The sequence below is a fragment of the Channa argus genome, chromosome 6 (assembly GCF_033026475.1).
Source record: "Channa argus isolate prfri chromosome 6, Channa argus male v1.0, whole genome shotgun sequence".
NCBI classification, from domain to species: Eukaryota; Metazoa; Chordata; class Actinopteri; order Anabantiformes; family Channidae; genus Channa; species Channa argus.
Genome location: NC_090202.1, coordinates 9,024,176 through 9,051,169, shown reverse-complemented (window position 1 = coordinate 9,051,169; position 26,994 = coordinate 9,024,176). Strand labels below are relative to the sequence as shown.

The 26,994-nt window shown below is 40.2% G+C and overlaps 2 protein-coding genes across 9 annotated transcripts in view; both read left to right on the top strand.

The window, feature by feature from the left end:
- Positions 1-5,493, top strand: bud23 (BUD23 rRNA methyltransferase and ribosome maturation factor). Its single transcript, XM_067507433.1, has 12 exons — positions 1-182; positions 477-514; positions 786-881; positions 1,314-1,396; positions 1,973-2,069; positions 2,176-2,272; positions 2,377-2,427; positions 2,512-2,597; positions 2,816-2,861; positions 3,451-3,512; positions 4,473-4,562; positions 4,700-5,493. Exons 1-12 carry the CDS (start codon positions 135-137, stop codon positions 4,752-4,754), a joined length of 849 nt encoding a protein of 282 aa, XP_067363534.1. The 5' UTR covers positions 1-134; the 3' UTR covers positions 4,755-5,493.
- A 184-nt stretch (positions 5,494-5,677) lies between these two features.
- stx1a (syntaxin 1A (brain)) overlaps positions 5,678-26,994 on the top strand; it is a 58,104-nt gene continuing 36,787 nt past the window's right edge. For 2 of the 8 annotated variants that reach the window (XM_067507430.1, XM_067507432.1), the window contains exons 1-2: positions 5,688-6,133; positions 22,108-22,185. In XM_067507430.1, the coding sequence (XP_067363531.1) occupies positions 6,104-6,133; positions 22,108-22,185 (108 nt within the window). In that variant the 5' untranslated portion in view covers positions 5,688-6,103. Of the gene's footprint in view, positions 6,134-22,107; positions 22,186-26,994 lie in introns of all 8 variants that reach the window. The other 6 variants (XM_067507426.1, XM_067507424.1, XM_067507429.1 and 3 more) reach the window with 6 other exon arrangements.

The window sequence follows — 26,994 nt, the reverse complement described above, 5'->3', positions numbered from 1 at the left end:
TCACCGATGAATGACGTCACTTGGGTCCGCATGTGGTTTATCAGCTCTTGCTTACTTCATCTTTTAGCTGGTTTATGAACTGAAATTGCAGACTAGTTGTTTGTTTTTAGATACCGACAGAGCCAGAGAGAACCATGACCTCCAGCTGTCGACGGCCTGAACACACAGCTCCTCCAGATGTGGTCAGCGACTTGGTTTATTCTGTTGGTTTAGCCGCTAAGCTAACATACGCTTGGCTTCAGCTGCAGGAGTTTGGATCTTTAAAGATCTTTTTAATGGCTTTCAGTTGAAATGTATGCTCATATTATATAATCGCTATTTGGGTGTTTACTGAATATTTAACTAACAAGTTAATTTTTATTTTATCACAGAAATGAATACCAGTGTATATAAGTTACATACTACAAGTCAGCTACATGGTAGCTTTGTTATTATTGTGCGCTGTATTGAGGTGCTAATCTGATTTATCTCCCCAGTTCTACAACGAAGACGAAGCAAAGAAATACTCTCAGAAGTGAGTCTGTTATCTGTGTGTTTTGACCTGTTTACCGTGTGTGTGTTTGTGTGTGTGTGTTCTTAAGCATGACTTCAAGACTTAAAATATCCACTTCTTCAAATGGAGCAGTATCATATATTGATTCAATGAATGAAATTTCACATCAAAATATATCTGACAAACATTACAAAGTACTCATTATTCGAGTAGCCGTTTAAGGTTGAGGTTGTTTTGTTTTAGAAAGTATCTCCATCACCACTAGTCTCACATTACGTTTTCTCCTTCACAGCTCTCGAATGATTGAGATCCAGACGCAGATGTCGGAGAGAGCTGTAGAGCTTCTGAACCTGCCTGAGGGAGAACCCTGCTTCCTCCTAGATGTAGGGTGAGTCAGTTTATGTCAGAGCTAGGAATTGAGCAACTTTGTGGTTAAATTTAATATTAATAAAATAATGTCTTGTATATAAGGTTTTTTTAACAGTGGCTGCATCATTAATGAGGAAGGTCTAGCTAATGGACTAGTTTGTTTTTAAATGTATTATCTTTAATAACATCTCTATATATAATGGTTTTGCACCCAACATAAACCTAACCCACTGCAGCAAAATGACAGGAACACAGAATTTGAATAATGACACTATGGGGAGACAGTGGTTTTTGTGTTGTTTAAGTTGTTTATGAAACACCTATGTTTGAAGTGAGTATAGTACATGTCAGGCAATGTTTGCAAATCACATCAGCTGAATGTCATCTAGGACATTTTTAACATTGTGTCCTTGGGATGCAAAATAATCAGTGACTGTCTTCTGTCTCTCAGGTGTGGCTCTGGTCTCAGTGGAGACTACTTGTCAGAGGAGGGACACTACTGGGTTGGAATCGACATCAGCACTGCAATGCTGGGTAAGTCTGACAATGTTACATTTAAACAAGATGCTAAGGTTGGATGATTTACCAAAATAAAATATATTATTCTAAATACCATTTGGAGTTAAATCAAATCAGTTTTAAAATTGGATAGACTGAGAGATAAGGATTTCTCACAATCCTTCATGTGAACATTACAGTAGCAAACTATTGTACTGGAACTAGAGAGTATTTGCAGAGTGCCAAAGCTGCTCAGTGAACACATACTTTTAAGAGGCAGAAAACTGCATACTCATACAAACATGTGCATTTTCTCTCTCTAAGTGTTTGCATATGTGTGGCAGCATAAAGGTGTTTATCATTTTATTGTTTATGAAGGTGGCAGGCTTTGGTTACCTTTTATATAATCTAATAAGTCATGTGACATACATATATATCTGTGTATCTATGATATTTTTGCTTGTAAAACCCTAAATTAGAGGTATCTGTCATATTTGCGAGTGACATTTTAATTAAATAACTTTAAAATTTCATATTTCTGGGGTTTGTTCATTTAAATATACCTTCAGTTTAAATAATGTAAAAAAAGATGTTCCTGACATTCTGTGACAGATGTGGCACTGGACAGAGAAGTAGGGGGAGACCTTTTACATGGGGACATGGGCCAGGGGATGCCTTTCCGACCCGGCACCTTTGACGGTTGCATTAGGTGAAAAACAATACATGCTTTTGTTGAAAACAAATGATTTTATTTCTGGCTTAATCACAAATTATGTTTCTGTTTCTCATTTAAGTTATGCTTTATTCCCTGTCAGTATATCTGCCTTGCAGTGGCTCTGTAATGCTGACAAAAGGACACATAGTCCCCCAAAGAGACTCTATACCTTCTTTAGTACTCTGTATTCTTCTTTGGTAAGTTTTACTGTTTATTAACTTCTTCGACAACAATACAAATATCCAGATACCATATTTTGTGATGACAAAATTATTGACTTATCCTTGCTCTTATCTTTCAGTCTAGAGGCTCACGAGCAGTTTTTCAGCTTTATCCAGAGAACTCAGAACAGGTAAAAAATAAACACTGTGCATCATGGATGTAACATTTTTCCTCAATTTCCTTTTTCACCTTTAGTTTCCTTCCCGCTATAAAGGTTGAGCTCATAACGACACAGGCCATGAGGGCAGGTTTCAGTGGAGGAATGGTTGTGGATTACCCCAACAGCAGCAAGGCAAAAAAGTCAGTATCCCTACGCACCGGGGCTTTTATTTTGACATTTTTTAGTTGCAATTGATTCTTTAACAGCCTGTTAAATGAGTTACCTGTGTAATCGCAACACAACACTAATGAGAGCTGGTCACATCCATATTTTCTCGCTAATCTCATGATGAACCATTACACATTAAAACGATTTGTCTGATTAACCTTTTCTCGCACACATACACGTTTGTTTCCAGGTTCTTCCTGTGTCTGTTTGCTGGAGTAACAGGAGTCCTTCCCAAAGTAAGAAAAACATGCCTTTACTGTGGAGGCTGTGGGTTGTTTGATTTAGCTTTGCTACATTATAATGAAGTCATGAAGTTCGTACCCCTTATTTTGAAATGGCAATAATTATTTATATTTAATGCACATTTATGTATTACAAATATTTCTTCATCAGAAATTAAAGTCAATGGGGGGGAACAAAATTAAAGTATTTTACTAATACTTTTTTATATACACCCGTTGACCATTTTTGTTACTTCTACTTCAAAGAACATTTTTACCAGCTGAATGTAAATGTGCAAAGTTTGCAACCCTTACACTAAAACTGCATGTAGGGGGATACAAACTTAACCCTTAACCTATTACAATACCAATGTATATTCAGTTAGTACAAATGTTCATCATCACAAGTAACAAAAATGATCAAGGATTATATGTTAAGAAGTTATAGTAAAATAATACAACTAGATTAGTGCAAAAGTTTGCATCCCCCTTGATAAAAATTTATTTTAATTAATTTCAGATGAAGAAACATTTGAAACATCTCTGTTTTATTCTTTGCCGTTATAAAAATCATAAATCATAGTAACTTTTCTTTTTTGTTCAGGGGTTAGGATCAGAAACTGCAGACCAAAGTGTTGCAAACCAGGTCCAGTTCTCAGGACAAAGGTAAGGATGGTCACACAAAGGGAACAACATCCCATTGCAGTATAAGCCTATAACCAGGTTACTTCAAGTGAACAGATTGTTCTGATAGTATAAATATTCTGTTTACCTGTGTAGTAAAATTCACTAAAATGTTTGAGTGTGTGCCCAGATGAGATGTGTTTCTGATAAACTAGTGATAACTATAGCATGTCCTTCATTGCAGTTTGGTATAATGGGCTGGTGTGTGAACAAATAATTATGTACATTCTGTAATCTATCTTATCTGTAGAGTCTGTGTTCTTTATCCAGAAAATTAATACTCTCAACTAAGGCATTTCAGACTGACTTACCAGTATTTTTCTTTTTTAAATCACCATTGTTGGAAATAATACAGTGTGATTCAGTCATTCAGTTTGTTGCTGTATTTTATTCTGAAAGATGCAGTGTATTGAAAAGCAGTATAGAGCCATTGGAGATTATATATATTTTTACTTTCGTGATTTCATATTTTGCTTTTCACAGTGCTTACATCTGACTACAAATTACTAAACCCCCATTGGACAATTGGGTGTTTTGGCAAAGTGGACAAACCGAAAATAACGGGCTCTGTGCTGCTTCCCTCTCTGATTACAATAATCTTTCGGTTAAACAAGCTTATTTCCTGACATTAAGACAGAAAGGTCATGGTGTTGTTTAGTGCAGGCACACTCATACCTGTATTAATGAAGCCAAATGACCAAGAGCAATCTAACCAAAGGTTGTCGTCCTGCCTGGCTTAAAACTTTGTCAGGCAGGTTTTCCACCCTTTCACATCATGATGTTCAAGATGCTTTTTCTAGTTAACAAAAAGTTTGGGTTTGTGAAACATTGTGAGCCAGAGCCTGAATTTAGGGTTGTGTTTGCTAAACAAGGAACAAATAAGCGTATTTTAATAAGTGTATTTTAAATAAGCTAATCCTCTGCACCTTGTCTTTGTAAAAGATCCCGTTTCAAAAACATGAAGGGAAAATCCGTGAAGAAGGGACGGGACTGGATCTTGGAGAAGAAGGAGAGAAGGAGACGACAGGGACGGTATGTACATGATGAGTTTTCACAATCTGAGAACCGCAAAATGCTTAAGTTTAGATTTAACTTAATCACAGCTGTTTAGATGTGTTTTGTATTTCTTACCGATGCCTCCTCTCTGTGTTGTGTTTGGTGGCCTGCAGGGAGGTTCGAGCCGACACAAAATACACCGGACGTCAGAGAAGGCCTCATTTCTAGCTCGGACTCATGCAGCTGTGCCTTCATTAGGTCTTATTTGTACCACCCTGAACCTCTAGAGCTGCAGACTGTTTGGACTTGTGTCTCTACACTGTGTCTTAAGTGGATGACATGCAACAGCGAGATGCTCTTACGGTCGATTGCTTTTATATTTCAGTGGTTGTCAATTTGCTTTACACAAATGGTGGTAAGATTACACCCTCAAGGCTCATGTTGGCTGTGAGAGTAGGCTTGCACTGTCCACTGATGACATAAACACAGTGAGGATGGAGTTGGCTGTGATGACACCAACAGTGTCCCAGAATTTAAAGTAATTTTGTAAAATGATACACTATTTGCAGTATTATCTCAGTTAAAACTAAACCCACGTTATCTTTCAAATCTGCAGTTTTTTAACATATAGAAGAAATTGAGCAATTTACATGTATTTCTGAAAACATTCGTAAGTTCCTAAAACTGGCATGTAAAGAAGAGATTTAAAATAACAGCACATAGTATATGAAAATATTTCTGACGTCTTTGAAGGTCCTTGCACCTAAGGGGAAAAATGGAACAAAGGAAAATTAAATAAAACAACACATTGCTGCAGCTGTTTCTAACCCATTTCTGGAAATGTACTTTTTGTTCTATTCAGTGGTTTATGTAGAGGATTCTCATGAATAAAACAATACATAAAACATCAATGATATAATAAAACTGATAACTATTGTTTTAGGTTCTCAATAAAAATGTAACCTTTTCTGCCTTTGCTTTTATTAATTAATTCACACTGATTTAAAATCCAGATGTAGCTCTCGATTTCGGATTAATTTCGAGGACTTTTCCTATAGCACGCTGCACCCACGCTTTCCGACAGAGGTCGCTGTTCGCTTCGGCATAATACGAACTATGGGCGTTATCTCGGAACCTGGTCAATCGATAGCCAAATGTAGATTCACTCGGGTAATAACTCTGGCATTGTCACTTCTGGGTTAAACCACCCAGTCAATCTGATAGACTACTAATAACGGATTTAAAAAAAAAAACTAAACTTAGAAATTAGGCTCGTGTTCATAAAAAGGTCAATTAGTGCGGATTGAGGACGAAGTTGTGGGTGCGTAATGGGTTAACGGCGGAAGGCCTCGCCTCACCTTTTGTGCGCGTCACCCGGCTCTGTGGTCCCACCACCATCCCAGCATCCAAACCTAAAGGGTCAAATCAACGCCTCCCTTCGCCGCCAGACGCGCCTTCTCGCCTCGGTCCGTCTCGCATCATCCTGTCGGTCTCCGCCCCTCCGCTCCATCTCCACACAGCCAGAACGCAACGGGAGCTGAGGGAATAAGAGTGATTTACCGGCACATCAGGGAGCCATGAAGGACCGAATGCAAGAACTTAGACATGTAAGATACAGTTTGATTCCTTCAAATGGTCAATGTCCACTTCTATTCAATAATGCTTTGTAAAGTCGTGTATTGATTATATAAAATATTGGAAAAGCGCAGCTCCTCGGGTCAGGGTGCGCGGATGGAGCAACAGTTGTGACTCTCGGGGGTCTGACGGAGGCTGAAATGTTGTTTTATTGCTGACAACAGGCTCAAATAGACACCAAGCTTTACAGAGTGTGTAAAGCTGGATACACATCGTGATTTCAGATGGAAATTCAAAGTACAAGTCATTTCCTCATTGTAAATCCCATTTGATTTTTTTCCACTTATGTTCTTTAACCAGTTTGTCTATTACACGTTGCTCATAAGTTACAATAATTAATTGTCGATAGGATCGTTCTTTTAATATTCAGTGTTAAATTGTTGCCATTTTTAAAATATCTTAATAACAGAGAAAGACGCGTTGCTGTCTTTGAATTACGGAGCTGCCAGGAATAGTAGAAATCTCACGAGAGACCCAGGGACCACATAAAGTAACATGATTCCAAGTTTGAGGGGTCTTAAAAAACTGACATTTAGAATTTTATGCACAAAAGTCAAAGGGTCTAATTGTAGTGTCCGGATGTCCACAAATTAGGCCCCATACTGTTTGCACGCAACTGTGACCTGGTCAGTGCACCTGACTTTATCTTCTGTCAATAATGCGTGTGACGTGATTGGTCTGGGCATGTGCCTTTTTTAAAGTGTATCATGACCCCTGGCTTGTTTATGACTTTGTGCGCCTGTGCGTAAATGTTATGTGCAGTTGATGTCAGACTGGCAAAGAGCAGATTGCTGGAGCGCACATCCTTCAGCCGCCATTCTTGTTATTTCAAGAGACAAGCTCCAAAGCCATAGTATAGTTCTAGCATTGTATGTGTGTGTGTGGTTGTATCGATCTAACCAACTGTGATTGGGGTGGGAAATTGGTCCCAGCTCGCCATTTCACCCGTCAAATCTCGGCCCCCGTTACGTCACAGTCGGCCTCATCCAAAAACATTTTCCCACCCACATTAAGCACAATGTTTTGTCCATTTGTTTTCCATTGTCCTGGTGCTCCCTGCACGTGGAGAGAGAAGTCATTTTGACAAACTGATCAAAATGAGAGAAATCGTTTTGACAAACTGATCAAAATGAGAGACATTGTTTTGACAAACTGATCATAGTTTTAGTTTCCGCATCTTGTGCTGAGAAGGGAACCACAGACCACAGGAGCTTTTATCTTTATGTTATGTCCTTAAAATGTTTCTTGGCAAACTGCAAACAGGTTGTGGCTTTGGTCTAACCACTTTACTACAAAGCTCCAATTGATAGAAGTGTTATAGATACAGTATGTTTGGCCTCCTATTACATTCTCCCATCTCTCCAGAAAACGTTGGAAGCTCTGTATGAGTGACTGCTGGGGTTTTGGTCATCTACCTGACCAAGGTCCTTATTGTCTTATTGTAAGTTTGGCCAAATGGCCAACTTTAGGAAGAGTCCTACGGGTTCCAGACTTCTTCTATTTCACAATTGAGGACGGTGTCATAGAGTCTTACAACTGGATTTTTGCCCCTCCCCTTTTCAATTCCTCAATACTAAATGTTAATGTGGAGGTCTACAGAGAGCTCTTTGGACTTCATGGCTTGGTTTATATCCTAGCATCCACTATGTGGGACCTTATACAATATATAGAAAGACACACACCTGGTGTGTCTTTCCAAAATACGTCCAGTGAGTTCCTTTGCCTCAGGTGGACTCAATCAAGTCAAACAAAAAGGATGCACCAGACAAGATTTTGGACTATTACAGCAAAAGGGCTTGTAAATAGTTTTGTAAATGAGAGAATTCTGTTTTTTAATTTTTTAATTACTATTTTTAATCAATACATTTTCATTTTGCCCTAATAATGTTTATATAGATGAGTCAAAATGCTTTGTGAAGTCACTGTAGGCTATTGTGTGTATGTGTGCAAGAGAGAGTGTGAGACTGTGTGTTTGGTACTATAGTGGCCATGGATGGATCTGGCTAATTAGCAGTTATGCTGAGGAGAGAGGAGGGAGGAAACAATTTAAGGCTCCTCAGTTTTCTCTGAAGAAGTAGTTATGAATTGGCCTGCAGGGAGATGACCCAGCCCTGCCCAATGTGTGTCTGTGTGTGTGTGTGTGTGTGTGTGTGAGTGTTGAAGAGAGGCGTGTCTCCAGCCTGCCATGCTGCCTTCTCACTATGCTCGTTGGATGCAGTTTTACAGTCCAGAGAGACAGAGAAATACCTAAAGTTTTACTCTTCAGCTTCAGTAAAAAAATTTCAAGCAATATTCAGCCCAACTGTTTAAGATTCACAGAAATGATGCATCATCTGCTGATTTCATTTGGTTTTATTATTCTGATCATATTGTTCATGTCTGAGATGTAGCAGCTGGAGCAACTATAGACAAACCAATTTCAGCCAATTCGAACCAAATAAAATTGGACCAAATTGAAAGTCACAGGCTGTTATTTTCCATCAGCACTATATTAATATTGTTTTCCATTTACAGCCTACAGTTAATGCCCTTGTTTAAATCCCAGTTGTCTGTGCAGTACAAAGCATGACATCAGCACAGTGAAGGATATAGTATACAAACCCCCCCCAAAGGTATTAAATAAGAAAACCTCATTCATATGTTGTTGCCGTACACTGAACACATTTATATTTAGGATGAAATTGCATAATTTGGGCTTTTATTTGATGTATTTACATCTCAGTTTTTACACCTCAGAACATTTGACCCAAATGTTATTTTTTCTAAATGTTCCAAAACTGCATCAAGCCTCTGACTCTGTGTCATCCAACATCAGCTCCTTCTGATTAGTTTTAATGAAAAATGTTTTTACACACCTCTGAATTCAACATGACCTATATCATAAGTAAAGATCCGTGAAACTGTTCCAGAAGGAGCTATGCAGCCACAAACCATGACACTTCTTCCACTGGGTGTCACAGAGGAGCTTGTATGGTTTGGATAATGAGCAGATAATTTCTTTTTCCACACTTTGGCCTCTACATCAGTTTGGTAGAGGTTAATTTTAGTCCATAGAACTTTGTTCCAGAACATTTTGTGACTTAACTCCAGCCTGGCTTTCTGATTCTTCCGGTTGAGGGTTTTGTTTTTACACCAGTGTGGTCTCTTTAATTCTGCTGATTAAGTTTTCTTCAAATGGTGGATTGTGATCCCTTCACCCCTGAGGAGAGATGATGGTATTGGTGATACTCTTGGTTTTTCTTCACAGCTCTCACAAACCTTCTGTCATCAGCTGTTGTTTTCATTTGCTCACCTGTTCTGTGTATGTTGCTCTGTACACCAGTGGTTTCTTTCTTTTTCAGGACATTTCAAATTGGTGTATTGGTTATATCCAATGTTTGTGAATTTGTCTCTGCCTTCAAAATGACTTGCTTTTCAACTATAGATAGCTCCATAAAGGTTCCTATAAAAACCCTATTTAGTTTGAACAATAATTGACACAGAACATCATTTACATGTTTCAATACTTTGCATTCTTAAAATTCACTTCATCTAACACAAAATGTGCTATATTGATGTGTAATCAGGTAAGGGCATGGAGGGGTTTGTGTGTTTCTGTGATGTTGGGAGCTGTGTTGTCAGGGGCAACAGCTCCTGGAAGGGTCTCCCACAGCAAAGTGGTCCCAGAGGCGGGGCCAGACTAAGTGCAATTCACAGATTCCCTGATGTGGTACCTTACCCAGTATAGGGAGAACAGGGCACTCTTCTGGAGCCAGACCTAGGAGGAGAGCTTGTCGGCGATTGTCTGGTGGTTGGAACTTTTTCGATGTGGCCAGGTCGGGCACAGTTGAATAAGCAACATGGAGCCCAAGTTGCTGAGGGGAAGGCTGCAGCTGTTGTTTGTGCTTATGCACCAAACACCTTTACAGAATATTCAGCTATTTTAGAGACCTTGGGTGGGCCCCTTGAGAATATACCACTTGGGAACTCCATAGTTGTGTCAGGTGGTCAGAGAGATTGCCAACAGACCTGGTAAACCCAAAAGGTTGAGGCTCCTATCCGTCAGATACTCACTACCACCTCCGGAAGAATTTCTGCCACATTCCGGGGGAATGGATGGAATCCAAGTGGACCATACTTAACTCGTTGCCCTTTGCAACACAATTGGAGGGAATATGCCCATCCAGTCTGTGGACTTACAGAAGGCTTGACCATGTTCCTCAGGGGGTTTGTGGGTGGTCCTTTTATACTAGAGTGAGAGTTGTGTCTGTATTTTCTGTAAGAAGCCAAACACATTCCCAGTATATAGGCATAGCCAGGTTGACCAGAGTGTCTGGTTTTGGGAACTCAGAATCTCTTTTCTGCTTTTTGCTTATGATGTGTTTATGTCAACTTCATCACATCGTGACCTTCAGCACACACTGGGACAGTTTACAGCTGTGTAGTGGCTGGGATGCAGGTCAGGAAGACTGAGGCCGTGGTTCCAGAAATGGTGGATTGCCCCCTTCAGTTGAGGAATGAGTCACTGCCTCAAGCATAGGAATATGTTTCGGTTTTGTTCACAAGTGAACGGGGAAAAGACAGTAATGAGTAATGCGTTGGGACGTTGTACCCAACCATTGTGGTGAAAAGGGAGCTAATCCACAAGGCAATGCTCTCAATTTACCATTCTATTAATGTACTGTATGTTCCAACCCCTCACCTATGGTCATGAACCCTGCATAATGGCTGAAAGAATAAGATTGTGAATACAAATAGCTGAAATGTGTTTTCATACCTAGCATGGCCGAGTTATGCCTTAGAGACAGGGTGCGAAGCATAGACATCCAAAGGGAGCTTAGAGCAGAGCTGCTGCTCCTTCACGATGAAAAGGGCCAGTTGAGGTGCTTCGAGCATCTAATAAAAATGCCGCCTGGTCATGCTGAGTCTTTAGGTCTCTATGACTAGATGAATAAGATTGATAGTAGTAATTGATCACAGAGCACTGAAATCTACGATACTAACTTTTTGTGAATCCTGATACAAAAGCTTAAATTGTGTTTTCTAGACGTACCCTGGTCAATGTTGTATTTGTCTTTTTGGACTCGTAAAATGTTTTTTTGCTCCACTTAGCTATTTAAAAAAGATTGGCATAATATTTCAACTACAATCAACAAAGTGCAAACCTTTTCATGCACATCACACATGAAATAACTGAGCTTTAGAGATTATGATGCTCTATTTATTTATTACATTTTCTGGAGGAGTCATGCTGCAAGTTTACTCACCCATGTGCTTGCGTGTCATTTTGGCAGGAAATTGAGTTTTGCTCATATTTGTGTGAGGGTGCAAGTTCTGCTCCAGCATCGCCCGTATGCACATAAAGCTACTTTATGAGCTGAACACCTGCCTACGATCCTGCTCTTCCAATAGCTTGTTAGCCTGCTGCCTATAGCTGCCAGTCTCAATAACTAAAACGGCCGTACAGCCTCTCTCTTCAGCTCACTTCTTCCCATGGCACCCAGGTGGCCCTGCAGTGATTTAGTGACAGATGGCACAGATATGATGTATTTGTCAGCCTTATTTGAGCTCTGAAACCTAAGGGGAAACACGCTGATGAGGGTATCGTGGATTGCACACACCACAGGGACTGTTATCAATCAAATGTGATTGTTTATCATTTTGAAACTATGAGTTATTTATTTAGCCTGCACCTGTAACAGGTCATTTTGCCTTCATATCTCCTCATATTCTCCTGACATTTTATCAGCTCCATCTTTTTCATCTGTTGAATCATTTGATTGCCCATATCTGCCTCTTTTCTCATCTCCCTGTCCTAAACAATGATCCTTTGTTTTCTTTGATCCTCTCATCCTCACAGTGAGTTCCTTCATCGTTGCTGTTTGATCTTTTGCTATCATTGATTTATCAAATGGCTTCCTTTCCTCCTTTTTCCTGTCTTTTCTCCCTCCCCTCTTCTCCATGAAGCCTTGTTAGTCAGTGTCAGTGCTAGTATTGGTTTAAGCAGCTCTTTGTGTGTGTGTCTGGGTTGCTCACTGTCACTGCCTGTTTGGTGTTAGAGTGACACATTAACTAATAGGATGGATGTGGAGCACCATCAGAGGCTCTGCATGTCTTTTTGACTTTCTTGTTTTTCCCTTTTTTTAAGCATCCTTTCTCTTTTTTTTCCCTCTGTTCACATCAATCTTCCCTTTATTCCACACCTTTTTCATTTGTCCTTGCTCCAATCTTGCCTTCAGTGATATAATCAACTGTGGGAAAAACAGACTGACTACCTTTTGAATTGAACCTTGATCCGAGAGCGTCACAGGTTTTATTTGTCATTGCTCAAGGCTTCAGGCCTCTGTAAACTCTCACAATAATGTGGCAATAAAATGCAATGTCATTGTTCTATATTAACCATGAGAAGGGCACACATGTTCACACTCACAAACGCAGTATTCATCAACACATAGAGGCTGCATAATTCCATTAATGAGCCATGAAATGAGTGTGACCGATCTGGCATTTCACCAGGGACTTGTCTGTCTTTCTAATGAGGTGACACTTGCAATGATATCCAATATTTGTTGGCTGCTAATAGTTATTTTTTAATGTGTGAATCGGCAGTCTATTGAACCGTACACTAGACCATCCTTATCCACACCAGAAAAGCATGAAATAAAAACTGATATTCATGAGAGATGGATTTGTTCGAAATGCTTTATACCTGTGTGCTTATTCCAAATCAGTGTCTTGTTGGGACATCAATGTAGTTTTTATGATGTACTGATTGGGTTTGTAGTGTTTGTGGTTGTGTGTTCTCATACACTCATATCATTTATAATTTGCCCACCTTCCCTCATCATAATTATCTCATAATCAACGGCAGCAGAGAGGTTCTATAGCAGTACAGGTAATTCCTATTAGCACATATACTTGATGGAGATTAAGGCCTTTAAACATAATTTACCACCATGTGAATGGTTGTTAGCCTCATTTGGACATAAGAAGCTCTGTCTTCAGTTTGATGTCCTGATGACCCATTCATTGACCTCTAATGTTTAATGTTCTTCATAAATTGAAAATTTAAAAAGGATGTAAACTAAAATTACACCCTTTAGGATGTAAATGTACATTAATACTTTCAAACGTCCCTCTGACTTCCCTAGATTAAAATATTTCTCTACTACTAGCTGAAAAGTTCCTCCAGATGACATCACCCGGAGTTTGTCATCATAAGGAGTTTAGATGATGTCATCTGGAGGAGCTCTGGAAAAGCAAGATGAACATAATTACAAACCTCTATACTGTGTGTGACAAGATGACATAATCTGAAGTGAAGGTTCCTCCAAGTGATGTCATCTAGAGGCGTTTTTCAGCTAGTAGTAGTGAGATATTTTAATATAGGGAAGTCACAGGGAAGTTTAATGGTATTCATTTACATGTACTACTCAAACTAAAACCATAAGAAGCAATATCAATATCAATGAAGGCATCTTTTAAGTTCCATCTGGAGAGAATAACAGAAAGTGATTGTTTAAACAAATACAGAGACATTGGTGGCATTGGTTAAAGGGTGAAGATCTGAATGGATGTGAGTCGGAGCAGGACTTGTGGTGACAGCAGCAGGGAAAGGACCACAAAGATACTGTATTTGTCTGAGAGAGGCCATGAAAATCTGATCTGAAACCAAAAGAGAGCCAAGTTGGCACACTGAGTAGAACTGAGAAGGAGAGAAAGAAAATAAAGTCTTAATTTCTCTTCTCTGAAAAGACTTGTGATGTGAATCACTACAAAGATTCTGGGGCTGAAACAATCAGTTGATTGATTGATGAACTGAATGACCTACATTTATCTACAGTTTTCACAGTGTCTAGCTTCTCAAGAGCAAGGACATGTCTGCTTCACTTTTTCTTATACAACATATATCTTTGTGTTTGTGCCAACAGAAAACAAGCAATTTGAAAACATCACTTTGCACTTAAAAAGGATATTTTCCTTTACAATTTTCTTATGGTCGTAAGACTAAAAATTAATAAAAATATCTTGGAAATAGACCCAGATTTATTTATTTTTTGTCCTTTTGTCTTATCCCGTGAGTTCAGGGTCGCCACAGCGGAGCATTGCCCCCATGTTGATTTGGCACAGTTTTTACGCCGGATGCCCTTCCTGACACAACCCTCCCCAATTTCTACTGGGGAGAGACACTGCACAGCTTGGGATCGGAAAGGGCTGTTGGGGGTTCAGTGTCTTGCCCAGAGTCACTTCGACATATAGCCAGGACCGGGGATCGAGCCACTAACCCTGCGGTCCGTGGACGACTGCCTTACCAACTGAGCTACAGCTGCCCCAACAAATAGACCCAGATAATACAGTACGGAAAATTCTCTTTAGTATGATCGACTACATTTTCTGCCACTTTCCACCTTTATTTTTTCTTTGACATACTTTCTCATCTTTTCCCTGCACATCCAGTCCTGCACCTCTTTCATCTCTTGTTCATGCTGCAGTGATTATTTACCTACACAACTATGCCATTCAATGACATCCCCCTTTCTGTTACATTATCCCCATATCTACAACATAATTGTGTTAATGCCGCGTTGGTGCTGTCACAGTCCTTGATGGTCAGTGAATTCCAATATGTTCCACAGGGAAGAAGGAGTAGGCACTGGGGATGGGAACAACCATGGTGTAAGCGAAGACAGTAGATCTTTTTCCGTGCCTGTGATCTGTCGTTAAAGTTCACTTGAAGCGCTATGACATTTTCTCACCCACCCCTGCATTGCTGAACACTGGTCGACAACCCGCAGCTGCCTACACACATGTCCAGGGCAGACGAGTTCATGTATGAGCATCTGCAACAGCATGTCATTTGTAGATTCATAGCCACATATCCATCAGCCAGTCAAATGCTAACAAGCCAAAATGGAAGAAAGCATTCACTATTTAGCCTAAAAGGGTCATCTCATCTGAGTAGCATGCAGCAGAGAGTGTTATCTCTTGGCAGCTGCAGACATTTGGATTCCAGGACTGAAATAGCTTAACATTGATTTCTGGAAAAACATAAAATGATTGCATTATATGTTATTATTTAACACGTTATTGTGTAATTTGTATTTAGGTGTGCTGTTTAAATAACATCACTTCGGTGATTACTCTGTTAAAGGTCAGAAAGATGTGAGGGAGGCAGAGGGGAGAGGGGGATGAAAGCCTGAAAGGGTGGGGGACATGCACGACGAACACTGAAATCAAGTTGAAGCTATTTTTTTTTTCCAACCATGAAAAAATACACCTAGAGTGACATGTTTTTTATAAGACAGCCAAAATAATGTTTTTTGCTTATTTTGATAAATGAAGGCTGCGATAGGGAGATGGCTTAAAAAAGAAATGACAAACACAAAGTAAAGGTGTAAAATGGAGAGAACGACAAAGGTAACAGGGTCCATGTTGTGTGGGCCAGCTGCTGCCATGTTACTGTAGTGAAGCTGAAATCTAGAGGAAGAAGAGTGAGAGAGAAGGAGGCGAGAGAATGATGGACAGGGAGACTGAGAAAGAGAACGGAGGATGATTAAAGGGGGAGGACATTGAGGAGGATTGTTAGGAAAAGGAAATTGTTGCACGGGAACACTTTGACTCTGTGGCGCTTTGACGGCAGTCCTTCATCTCTTCTTCTCCTACCTACGTGATTCTTCATTATATACTTGCTGAACCATGCTCTCTGCAGGAAGAGCTTATAAAACCATCTTGTTAACCTTGGTCAGATCCACTTTTCCACTGGAATGCAACGCATGTGCACATGACATACTACTGAAGACACATTTATTTTGACAAAATAAAATACAAAATACCATTTACAAAAATTATAACGGGTACAAATACAGGGGAACATGTTACAGCAGATGTGGCCAATGCAGTCATAGAGAATTATTACTGTACGTAACCCCCACAGAGTAATGACTTTAGGATTCTCAGGAGCAGAATAACTTGAGGCAGTCATGCCATTATCTGTGAAAACCGTTGTTCTGTTTTCCTTGGACACTAGCAATTATCTACGGGTGGACAATATAATGTCATCAGTCTTAAAGACATCCAGCTGGCTCACACAACATGGACCCGTTATCTGTGTCTTGTTTGCAAGCTTCACACCACCCAGTCAGCAATGGAGCAAATAGGTTAACACAAAAAGCTGATTGTTACAACATTGATACAGTTGTGTTGTATCAACCTAAGGCATGTTTACTGAAACATTAACACTCATATTCACACCTAGAGGCAATTTAGGGAAGGAAGCAGTGAGACCCACTCAAGAACATAAACAGGCAAACTCCACAAAGTTGTGAGGCAGTGGTACTAATTACTCTCAGTTTTGCTGTACTCCAGGACATAAATATGTACACACAACAGTAAAGCTTGTCTAGAAAGTACTACGGCACATACATATGTTAGATTCAAATACTGATCTGTTTTGGCATTAGTATGTTATCATCACGTTTCCGACTGCTTCTGCTGTTGCTGCCAGGGAAGAGAGAGGAAAGACATCTGAAAAGAACTGAATGAATTTTGGCTTGGTGTCTTTTGGCTTCCTGTGTCCTCTCATCACCCACACTGATCCCTGATTGTGTAATTATCCTGTCTCAATGGCCCTACACTGTGTCCTCCTCTTCCATTCACTGTGACAGTCATTCAGGCAGCCAGTTGACCAGCAGGGCAATCAGTCAGTGACGTTGGTTTTTTAGGTTTTGCTGTGTCAGCATCACCATGTTGCTTTTGTCAGGTTTTTCTGACAGACAGAATCGATGAAGAATGAATTTTTTATTATTATTCTACTGTGTAATCAACATCGTAATTTGTACTCTTAGTACGTGTTCTGCTTGTTCTGATGACCTTTAAATTCAACCCCTGTAAATTCACTGTGTGTGAGTCTCCACCTTATGCTCAAAGTTTAAGTGAAAATGAGTTTCCCTGTGTGATTTGACTGTTGGCTGTTTCCTGCTTGCTAGACTGCAGGTGTGTGGGTGGTGAACGTCCTAGGGGCTTGAGCATGGGAGCAGGTGAAAGAATGGCCATGGCTATTTTTATTAGTGAGTTTGTATGTGTCTGTGTGTGGTATAGTGTGCGGTTTTATATATACTTTATTGATCCCCAATGGAGAAATTGTTGTTGGACAGCTGCACATGTTTGATGGCATTACTACAGGGGTCTCAGTTTCTTGGTCAAGTACACGTGGATGTATGTCCAAGAGTAGCAGGAATTTAACCCCCAACCCTGGGGTTCATAGACAGCAGCTCTACCAACTAAGCCACTTTTAGCCCTAGTGTGAAAACAGGGATGTTGATGGGTGCACTGCACCTCTATTCACCATCACTATATTGTTGAAAGTGTGTGCACCTGCGATTTTCAATGAAGGCTACTTACATCAACAAGGTTAATGTGTGAACAGCCCAACTTTCGAAATTGTAGGCTTTGTTTAGCTCGTTCTCAGTCCCGAGGTGTCAAAAAGCGCTGCTTTGTCCAGCCCCTTTGCATTACATGCTGTCAACATTTGACGGCTAAAGCAATGAACAATAGTCGTAATTAAAGTGATAAAATCTCGAATGTAGTTAGACGGGTGGGGGGGGGTCTAATGCAACGTGGCACCACACGGTGAGGGATTGTCTGACCAGCCACCAAGTTAAACAGGTTAACAAGCACTTTCCCAGGCATGGGCCTAAGTAGCTAAATGCTGTTTATGTCTGTACTGGTGTTATGCTGGACCCATCTGAAACAACCGTGAGCTGTGATGCACTGTTTAAGGGTCTTAGATCTTGTGAGAATTAAAAACAATGCAGCTAAATTTTAGTGCCGTCGTGTGAGAAAACTTGTCAAGACATGTGGTTTACACATGTCTTACAAAATAACTTTTACCTAATAACTTTACTATATGCTTTGTATTAGTGTACATTTACATAGTTTTTAAGTGTATGCACTAAAATGTAGGCGCATGTTGCAGGGTTAAGTTAGAAATATAAGTGTTCAATACAAATATGACATTGATATTAATGTTAATGTTATTTACACGTTGGAAAATGGTAATTACTGTAATTACTGAAAATGTTAACGTGGGATAATAATGTGATCAGATGTTAGGGCTACTAAATGCATTACATCAGCATAAGTACACACTCTAAACCTGAGTGAATACTGGGCCTATGACCTGAGCTTGACTTCACAGTCCTCTCTTCATCAAACCCAGAACTATAAGCAAATATCCGTATTGTAACATAAATAAATAATCCAAGATATATGAGCGCTTGTGTGAGAGTGAACACACATCCATAATGAATCTTACCTTAGCTGCATTATGATGATAAATCTGGTTATGTGCTCAGTGTTTCTCTGTGCAGCTGACACAGTTTTTATGAGTCATTTCTAATGGGACTGCAGGAAGCTGCTCGAATTGGCTGTAATACAAAGATGTGGGAAACAGATCTGCTGTAATATGGAAAAACAAAAGGACAATAAAGTACTGCCCACGTGGGTTTTCATCCCAACTTGAACTGTCTGTCACTGCTCGTCTCACCTGCATTCTCACGTAAAACATTGAAAAGGGTCTGAGTGTGCACAGACCTGCAAAGTATGTTTTATACCGTCCATCTCCATTGAACCTGACTGCTTATAGATCAACACACGCACACACACAGTTTGCATCCCCTTTTTGCTCTGCTGTTACACTTTGGCAGCTTTTATTAATTGTTGAGTTGCACTGTTTCTCCTCTGCTGTTTGTGTCAGCAGCCTGCTCACTAAATCTCTGGTTTATCTCTCGCTCCCTCTCTCTTGGACTGTACTTCCTCTTCCTCCTGTTTACAGTGTATGTGCATGCGCTGCCTTTTGTCTAAACGGAGTGACTCCCTGCTGGCATGGTGCCGAGAACAACTCTCTAATCTAATACTAAGCCATAATAAGGCCACTACTCCTGCTGGGGTCTTTCACCCGGGTGTGAGCCCCAGAGGCAGAGCACATCGAAGGGTTATGGTCTGATGGGGACCAGCTTGTGCAGGTCTTGCTCTCTCTCTCTCTCTGTGTTTCCCATCTGTTGTACAGTATACTGTTTTATCAGCTCTTGTGTGCATGTGTGTTTGCATGTGTGACCCTGCAACCCCCTCCCCCCCAGTCTTTTTGTACCTCAGCAGGAGCTTCAGATCATGATGGCAGTAGGAGCACCACTCAGTGATCTCACCTTCTGGACACTCAAAGTAACTAAAAGCAAAACCTCTCTCTGCAGGAGATTCAGTATCTCTGAGCTGAACTGGTTCTCATTCTGATGCTGGGCTTCTCCTCCTCCTCCTCTGCCTCCTGTTGCTGCTGCCTTTCTTAGTGTAGAGCTCCTCAGCTGCCCCTTATTCCCATACCAACACCAAACTTGTATTAATAAGGCCGTGTGAGGCGTTTTGTTCCAAAATAAGACACCCACCATGTTGACTGTTTTCATGACACTTGAACACATTAAATGAAACCTCTCAAATTAGGAATTTGTTGATGAGGACATCATTATTCGACTTTTGCAAGTATTTGAAGAATTGTATTTTTTTAGAAATTTTAGTAGTTTAAAATAGGATTAAAGTAGGAATAAATATAAATTGAGTGGGTTCAGATAATATTAGCGTGATCATAGCATCTTTGCATTCCTCTCGCTTAGATTTGTGCCAGTTGCCTTGCAGTGTGTCCTCTCAGACAGTTTTTTCTCAAGAACTGGTTTCTCTCCCACTGTTCTTCTTCCCCCCATTTTGGTACATCTCCTCCCTGCCACCCACACTGTATCAGCGCATCACAGTTTAACTCTTCACAGAATGACTTAGTGCCTGAGAAAACAGCAACATCTTCAATAGCTTTGTTTGTTAAATACCAGACAATAATCCCAAACAACCGAAAAACGAGACATTCTGCAAGATTCAGAGTTTTTTCTACAGTCAGGTCCATTAATATTTCAACAGTGACACAGTTTTCACAATTCACTCTCGTTCCAACACCAAAAGTAATTTGAAACCATTAGGCTGTGGTCAAAGTGCAGACTGTCAGCTTATTTCTCAATGAACATTGTAGGTAGCACACAGATTATGTATACTATATTTAAGCGGCTCAAAAGTAATTGGCCAAACTAACAAAAGTTATTCATGTCTTTTTTAGCCTTGGATACTTTGCAGAGATATCACCAGGTTTTTCCATTGGTAATGCTCTCTGCCAGACCTCATGTACTGTATATTGCAGATGTCTTAATTTCCTGCTTGTTCTTCCTTGTAATTGTTCCATATCTCTTTGACTATGTGTGTCGCTCCTGTGCATGAGCACTTAGAAAAGATTTTACATGTCATGATCGTGGATATACAATCAAACTATGGAACCACCATTGATGGATTACATAGTTGAAGAGGAATTTAAACATGGCGGCCAATGACCATTGCTCACCTGTTTTTCCTGCTCCCTGGCTCCTGGGGCTTGGTGCCTATAATGAAGGCACATTGGTGTCTCTGTTTGGATGATGTTGGTGGACTGCCTGTACATAAGGATGGAAATAATACCTTGATACAAGTCTTATTTTATTGGACCTAATGGTTGGTGGAGTTGTTTTAACATATGCGGGCCACTCAGGAAAGTGTCTTCTTATTTCTAAAAAATTCCTTCTGCAAATATTGTATTTTTTATTTTTCATGAATTTAGGATAAGCTGGATATTTGAGACACCAGCTCCCTGTTCAGAAGAATCATATACAAATCATAAAATGTATGTATTAAAATCTCTTGTGTATATGACTTAAAAATCCTTGATGTTGGGAAATCTTAACAAACTATTTTAGTCAGGAAACTACAGCTTCTTTTCACAGGGTTGTTAAGCAAATGGATCTCATAGACCACTAATGGGGAATTGAATTAGTTTGACACTGGCGAGACGGATGAGATGAGGCCACATGAGATCCCTGCTAGGGAAGTGCAATGACTCATAGGTGATTAGAAGTGTAAATGTATTTCATAAGCATTCACTGGTAAGTTTGATCTTTTTAGGTTTTTAAACTTTATTTTGGGGCTTTTGATATCAAACAACTAATTAGTATTTTGGTACTGCAGCAGCAGTAATCAACTGCAAACCGCTTTTTTAGTTTAGTGCTGCTTTTAGCACTTAGGCTTGAGCTACCCTTTTATTTGCTTGCCATAGCGTGCTTTTAAAGCAACAAGAACAATTTCATATGTGCTCCCCTCGCTTTTTTGTTGAAAGTTAGATGAGACGATTGACCACTTTTGTAGCTCAGTGGTATCAGGCTGAGATGCAGACGTCTGCAGGATCAAATCTGCGAAACTGCAATTTAGCCTACACTTTTAAAAGCATTTAACAAACAAGACAAACACTGATATGATCATTGGAGAACAATATGTAGGTACATTACAAGTGCCAACTTGTCCTTTTCTCTGGGTTTTCAGTCTTAATACTAAGCTAAGCTGCTGCTGGCTGTAACATATTTACCATACCAACCAGAGAGTGATATTGATCTGGTAAACTACTACATTTGTCTGTCTGCAGGAAAGCACATAAGTGTGTTTCCCAAATTTATTGAACTATTTATTCAAGCTGAAGTGTTTACATGCATCTTGTGTGTGTTTGGAGGCAGAAGTCAGTAAAAATGTGTCTCCAACTCAAGGTTTTCTCTGCCAACAAGTCCTAATTCAATAATAACTTGCTAATCAGTTAACATGTGTTTCTAATTACAAATGTCATTAAATGCTCCTTGTTTCTAATCAGCTGATGGGTGAAGAGGTGGAGAGTGTGTTAAAACTGGTCCATTTTTTAACCTTTAATTAAGCAAAAAAAAAAACAACCTTACAAACCCCAATCTAGTTGTGACCAATGTCATCAAAATGCATACATTTTACACTTCATATTCAGTGAGTTTTCTTTAATCTTTTAGCTGTTTCACATTACTTCCTATTGTTTGTTTGTGTGTGTGTTGTCCAGGGGAAGGAGACGACAGAGGAGGAGGATGAAGTCGCTGTGGGAATGGAGAAAGGATTTATGGATGAATTCTTTGAACAGGTTTGTTTCGCTCACAGCCCTGATTTTTCTATCTCTGTCAGTCACTATTACTCCCATTCACCGATTAAGAGATTATTAATTTGCCATCTTGAATTAAAGTAAATACAGTGATCTTCCTGGGCATCCTGTCTCTCTTAATACTGAATCTACTGTAATTGTGTTGTTTGTTTCAGAGCCCTTTAATCAATTTCACAACACTTCTCTTCTCTGGGGAACATTGATATGATTTATAGCTGTTGATGTTGCTGTTGGTGTGTTGTTTTTGATTTATTGATACAAAAAACACAATGCTCATCTTTAGATAAGAGCTTATTTCTTTCCATTCTTTCAGCTCATTGTCTGACAGATAACATGCTCCAAGCCTGTGTAAAACAGTATCTGTGCATTTTGGGAGTGTATTTTGCTGTGCACATGTGCCCGGTACAGAAACTGAACATGGAGTCCGTCTCTCAGCATAGCAGCAGTTGACGTCTCCTCCCCAGAGAGATGGAGACCTGCTGTAATTCATCAGTCATATGGAGCCAGGCTGACTTTACTCTGTGACATCTTTCTTTCTGAGAAAGAGGCCCCTGTAATGCCTTTTTAATGGCCCTGCTACACACTCCCACAGTGAGTAGTTTAGTAAAAAGCAGGATCATTCAGCTCAAATAAAAAGAAGGCTGAGGGAAACTGTATATCTTTAAATCACTAGTCCATATTTGTCTTTTTTCATGTCTGTCAAAGTCTGTCATTACTACTGTATTATCCTTCATTTTGTGAGGCAGCCCCTTCTCAACCCCAACCCCAGATTGTATCAATTCTCTGGTCAAGCGGATTGAGAATGCGTTTTAACTTTGAAGTATTTAAATTATAATTGCAAATGTTGCGACAAACGTGGGTCTTCTGAGGTTGAATGTCATATGACAATGTTAGTGAGTTATAAAAGAGGTCTGAGGACAATCAGCACTTTGATATACGAGTATTTAAAGCTACATGAGACAACAAACACATCACCAAAGGTGGTTAAATCATCTGTGTCCAAGCTGCAGGTGGATAAAGACAAAAGCCTGTAAAGACATTTAATGTATCGACACAATGTGGACGTTATGTGGAAAAAACAGACAAACAATATCAACATTGAGAATCGGGCATCATTTTATGTTGGGAATACTGTATATTCAATAACACAGAAGTTTGACAGTCACCGCTTGATGGAACTACAGTAAATGGCAGCTGAGGCAGTTTCAATCAAATATAACCATGACCACTTATTTGAGCGTGTGAGCAGCACATAAATAGAAGTGGCACTCACTCATTCTGCTCAGCGCTGCTTTCATGCCGCTGTAACCGTTGCCTACTTCTCAGCAGCTCGGCCCCCTTCACCACCACCCCACCTCCTTCCACATTAGCATTTAGATTTCTCCGTTCTGTATGAGTTCATGTAAATTTAACTGTTGTGTATTTCACAATGTGGCCTGTGTTTGTGAGCTTAGAGATGAGTCTGTGTTACACCTGTGCAGATATCCTTTGGAGCATCACGGTAGCAGAGCCATGCACCACTAAACCAGCAGCCAAATCATGTGCCAAATAGTGGTAATAAACATTACAATGATTTGTAATAAATAGTGCAACTTAATACAGCCCCTTTTATAGACACATCTTGTCCATGTATCCATCCATTTACAAGTCACTTCCCACTTGATTACCTGGATCAGGTGTGTTCAGTCAGCCAGTAGCTGAAGGGTTCAAGTTGATATGAATTTGGTGTGAGTCAAGGATATTTCGAAAACAAGAAGGGCAGTGGCTGTCGAGCACCTTAGTTAGCTACTCCTGGTATACAGTGCGCTCAGTCCACCTGTGAATGTTCTCCCAGTTAGTTTCGTCTTTAAAGGTCCACACAAAGATAACCAGGAAGCATTGTTAGTAGATGCACAAAGTGTCTGAACTGTAGCTTGATACAGGAAGCATGAGTAGATAGAAAGAGTTAAAAAAACAAAACAGATAAAGCACATCAAATATTTTCAACTGGAAACTAAAAAGTTACCAAGACGTATCCAGTGACTATTGGTAAAACAGGTGTCTAGGGACACTTGTGTCTTTAACACATCTGCCTTTTGACTGGCTGCAGTTATTTCTTTGCCATAAACTAGAATACAGCATTTAGCAGTACCAGAACAAGGAAGTGGAAAGACTTGATTTTTGAGATTTTCCTCACCTGGAAGAAGTATAATTTAATGACTTTTGTGACTTGATTGTCAAAAGAGAGGTCACCAGTGTTTTTTTTTTTTTTTTGTTTTTTTTTTATACGCCTCAATATATGAATACAGCTTAAAATCTGCTGTAAAACGCTCAAAACCTGAGAAGGAAAATATTTAATTTCTCAAAAAATGGTTAAAGCACTAATTGTTGTTGTCAGATGAACAGTGCTGGCTTCGTCATACATGAGAGGCCGAAGTCTCACGATCTAAGCTCTAAAAGGAGAACTTGTCTAACAGGTTTGTTTTTCTGCCCATAGGACTAAATCTCCTGAACTTGGGGTTGGACAATGAACACATGTATAATATAGAATATAACTGCAAAGATACAACTAAATTACTATAATTACAGGATGATTTAGTTTTGAGGGAAGAGTTGCTGCCTGCAGTCAAATGTCTTAACATTTGTCTCCTCTCATATTGGTTCTGCTGTTGCTTCTCGGCTCTGACAATCTGTCTGTATCCATTGTAGATATCAAAGTATCTCTTTATGTCTGGAATTTCAGTCTGGCACATCCGTCTCCAGTGTGAATGTAAAGAAAGAGATAGTTTGAGTGAATTATAGAGACTGAGAGAGAACAGTTTGAGATGGAGCTAGAAGCTGGTGGGATAGTGAGAGAGACAGATTTTGAATTGAGCATAATGTGGAGGAAGACAGCGAGACAAGGGAGGAGGCTCGGGTAATAACTTGTCACAGAGGGAGATGTAGATAGTGAGGGGAGCAGATTAAGGGAGCAGAGGGAGAAAAAGGCGTAATCAGACTCTCACCCTGACTGGGTGCATTAATTAAGCTTTCAGTGGGGATCTGGAGGGGGATAGCAGGCAGACCACCACAGCCCGCACTCCTTCTCTCGCAACATAACCACGTCCCTCACAATGTGGATATTGATTTTATATTGTGCCTGTGGCATTTTCCTGATCGTGTACATGGCTCTGTCTGTCTGAGTTTTTGCTGCTTGTTTCCAGTGTGTCTGTGCATGTGTTTATGTGTATGGAATTGCTTATGTAGTGTGCGAATGAGACTGCATTTCGTTCAAAGGTTGCATAAAAAAACCCGACACCAACAGGTTCAGGTTCCCACACATAAGCTTGATATACAGCTGGGGGGGGCGAACCAATCCAGCATGAAAAGCCAAAGAAAAGCCACCCCATGCTACTGCACAGAACTACACAACACATGCCCACATACAAACAGCGACTGTGACTTATAGGCTTAATAACATTATACATATCCAACAGTTCTTCATCTCTTGTTTTCCACAATGCTGCCTGGCAGCTCCAACCTCAGCATCCTTCTACCAATATACTCACATTCTCTCCTGTGCAGACCACCTCAATCTGGCCTCTTTAATTTCTTTATTTCCAAAACATCTAACATGAGCTGTCCCTTTTATGTCCTCATTCCTGATCCCATCCAACCTCAACATCTTAAGCTCTGCTACCTCCAGCTCTGCCTCCTGTCTTTTCTTCAGTGGCACTGTCTCTAAGCCGAACAACATCTCTGGTCTCACCACCGTCTTGAACACCTTTCCTTTCATTCTCGCTGATACTCTTTTATCTAACAACACACCTGACACTTTTCTCCACCCGTTCCAACCTGCTTGCACTCGCGTCTTCACCTCTTTTACACACTCTCCGTTGCTCTGAACTGTTGACCCTAAGTACTTAAAGTCCTGCACCTTCTTCACCTCTGCTCCCTGTAACCTCACCGTTCCCCCTGGGTCCCTCTCATTGACACTCATGTATTCTGTCTTGCTGTGGCTAAGCTTCATTCCTCTGATTTCCAGAGCAGACCTCCACCTCTCTAGATTTTCCTCCACCTGCTCTATGCTCTCACTACAAATCACAATATCATCTGCAAACACCTCCACCTTGAACTCCTCTGTCACAACTACAGCACACCTCACCACGGTCTTACAGCTCTCATACATGTCCTGCATCACTCTAACATACTTCTCTGCCACTGCAGACGTCCTCATACAATACCACCTCCTGAAGACCAAACCTGCCCATCACATTACCTTCACTTACATGCTCTGAATCACTTCATCTAACTAACTTACAGAGTTTATCCTTCTCTTCTAACTCACATCCTACCTGTGGGGCATAACCACTAACAACATTGAAGATCACTCCTTTAATTTCCAGTTTTCCGACTCATCAACCTGTCTGATACTCTTTTCACCTCCAGAACATTCCTCACAATCTCCTCTTTCAGGATAACTCCTACTCTTATTTCTTTTCCTAGCTGGTAGAACAACTTGAACCCTGCTCCTAAGCTTCTAGCCTTGCTGCCTTTCCACCTGGTCTCCGGGACACACAGTATATCCACCTTCCTTCTCTGAATCACATCAACCAACTCTCTATCCTTCTCTGTCATAGTCCCAACATTCAAAGTCCCTACCTTCAGTCATACCATCTTGGTTTTCCTCTTCTCTCTCTGCCTACGAGGCAGTCGTAGTTAACCCGGGCACTGACTGATCCAGTAGGGAAGTAATATTCGGTGAGGAAGTCATGATTCGCATGTTTAATTTGGCATATTTTTTACGCCAGATGCCCTTCCTGACACAACCCT

Bases quoted from the DNA above. Each gene is read 5' to 3' on its own strand.
- bud23 (XM_067507433.1), top strand. From the start codon at position 135: ATGACCTCCAGCTGTCGACGGCCTGAACACACAGCTCCTCCAGATGTG. The intron at 515-785 runs GTGAGTCTGTTA...TCTCCTTCACAG, and splicing joins GCAAAGAAATACTCTCAGAA to CTCTCGAATGATTGAGATCC. The intron at 1,397-1,972 runs GTAAGTCTGACA...ATTCTGTGACAG, and splicing joins CATCAGCACTGCAATGCTGG to ATGTGGCACTGGACAGAGAA.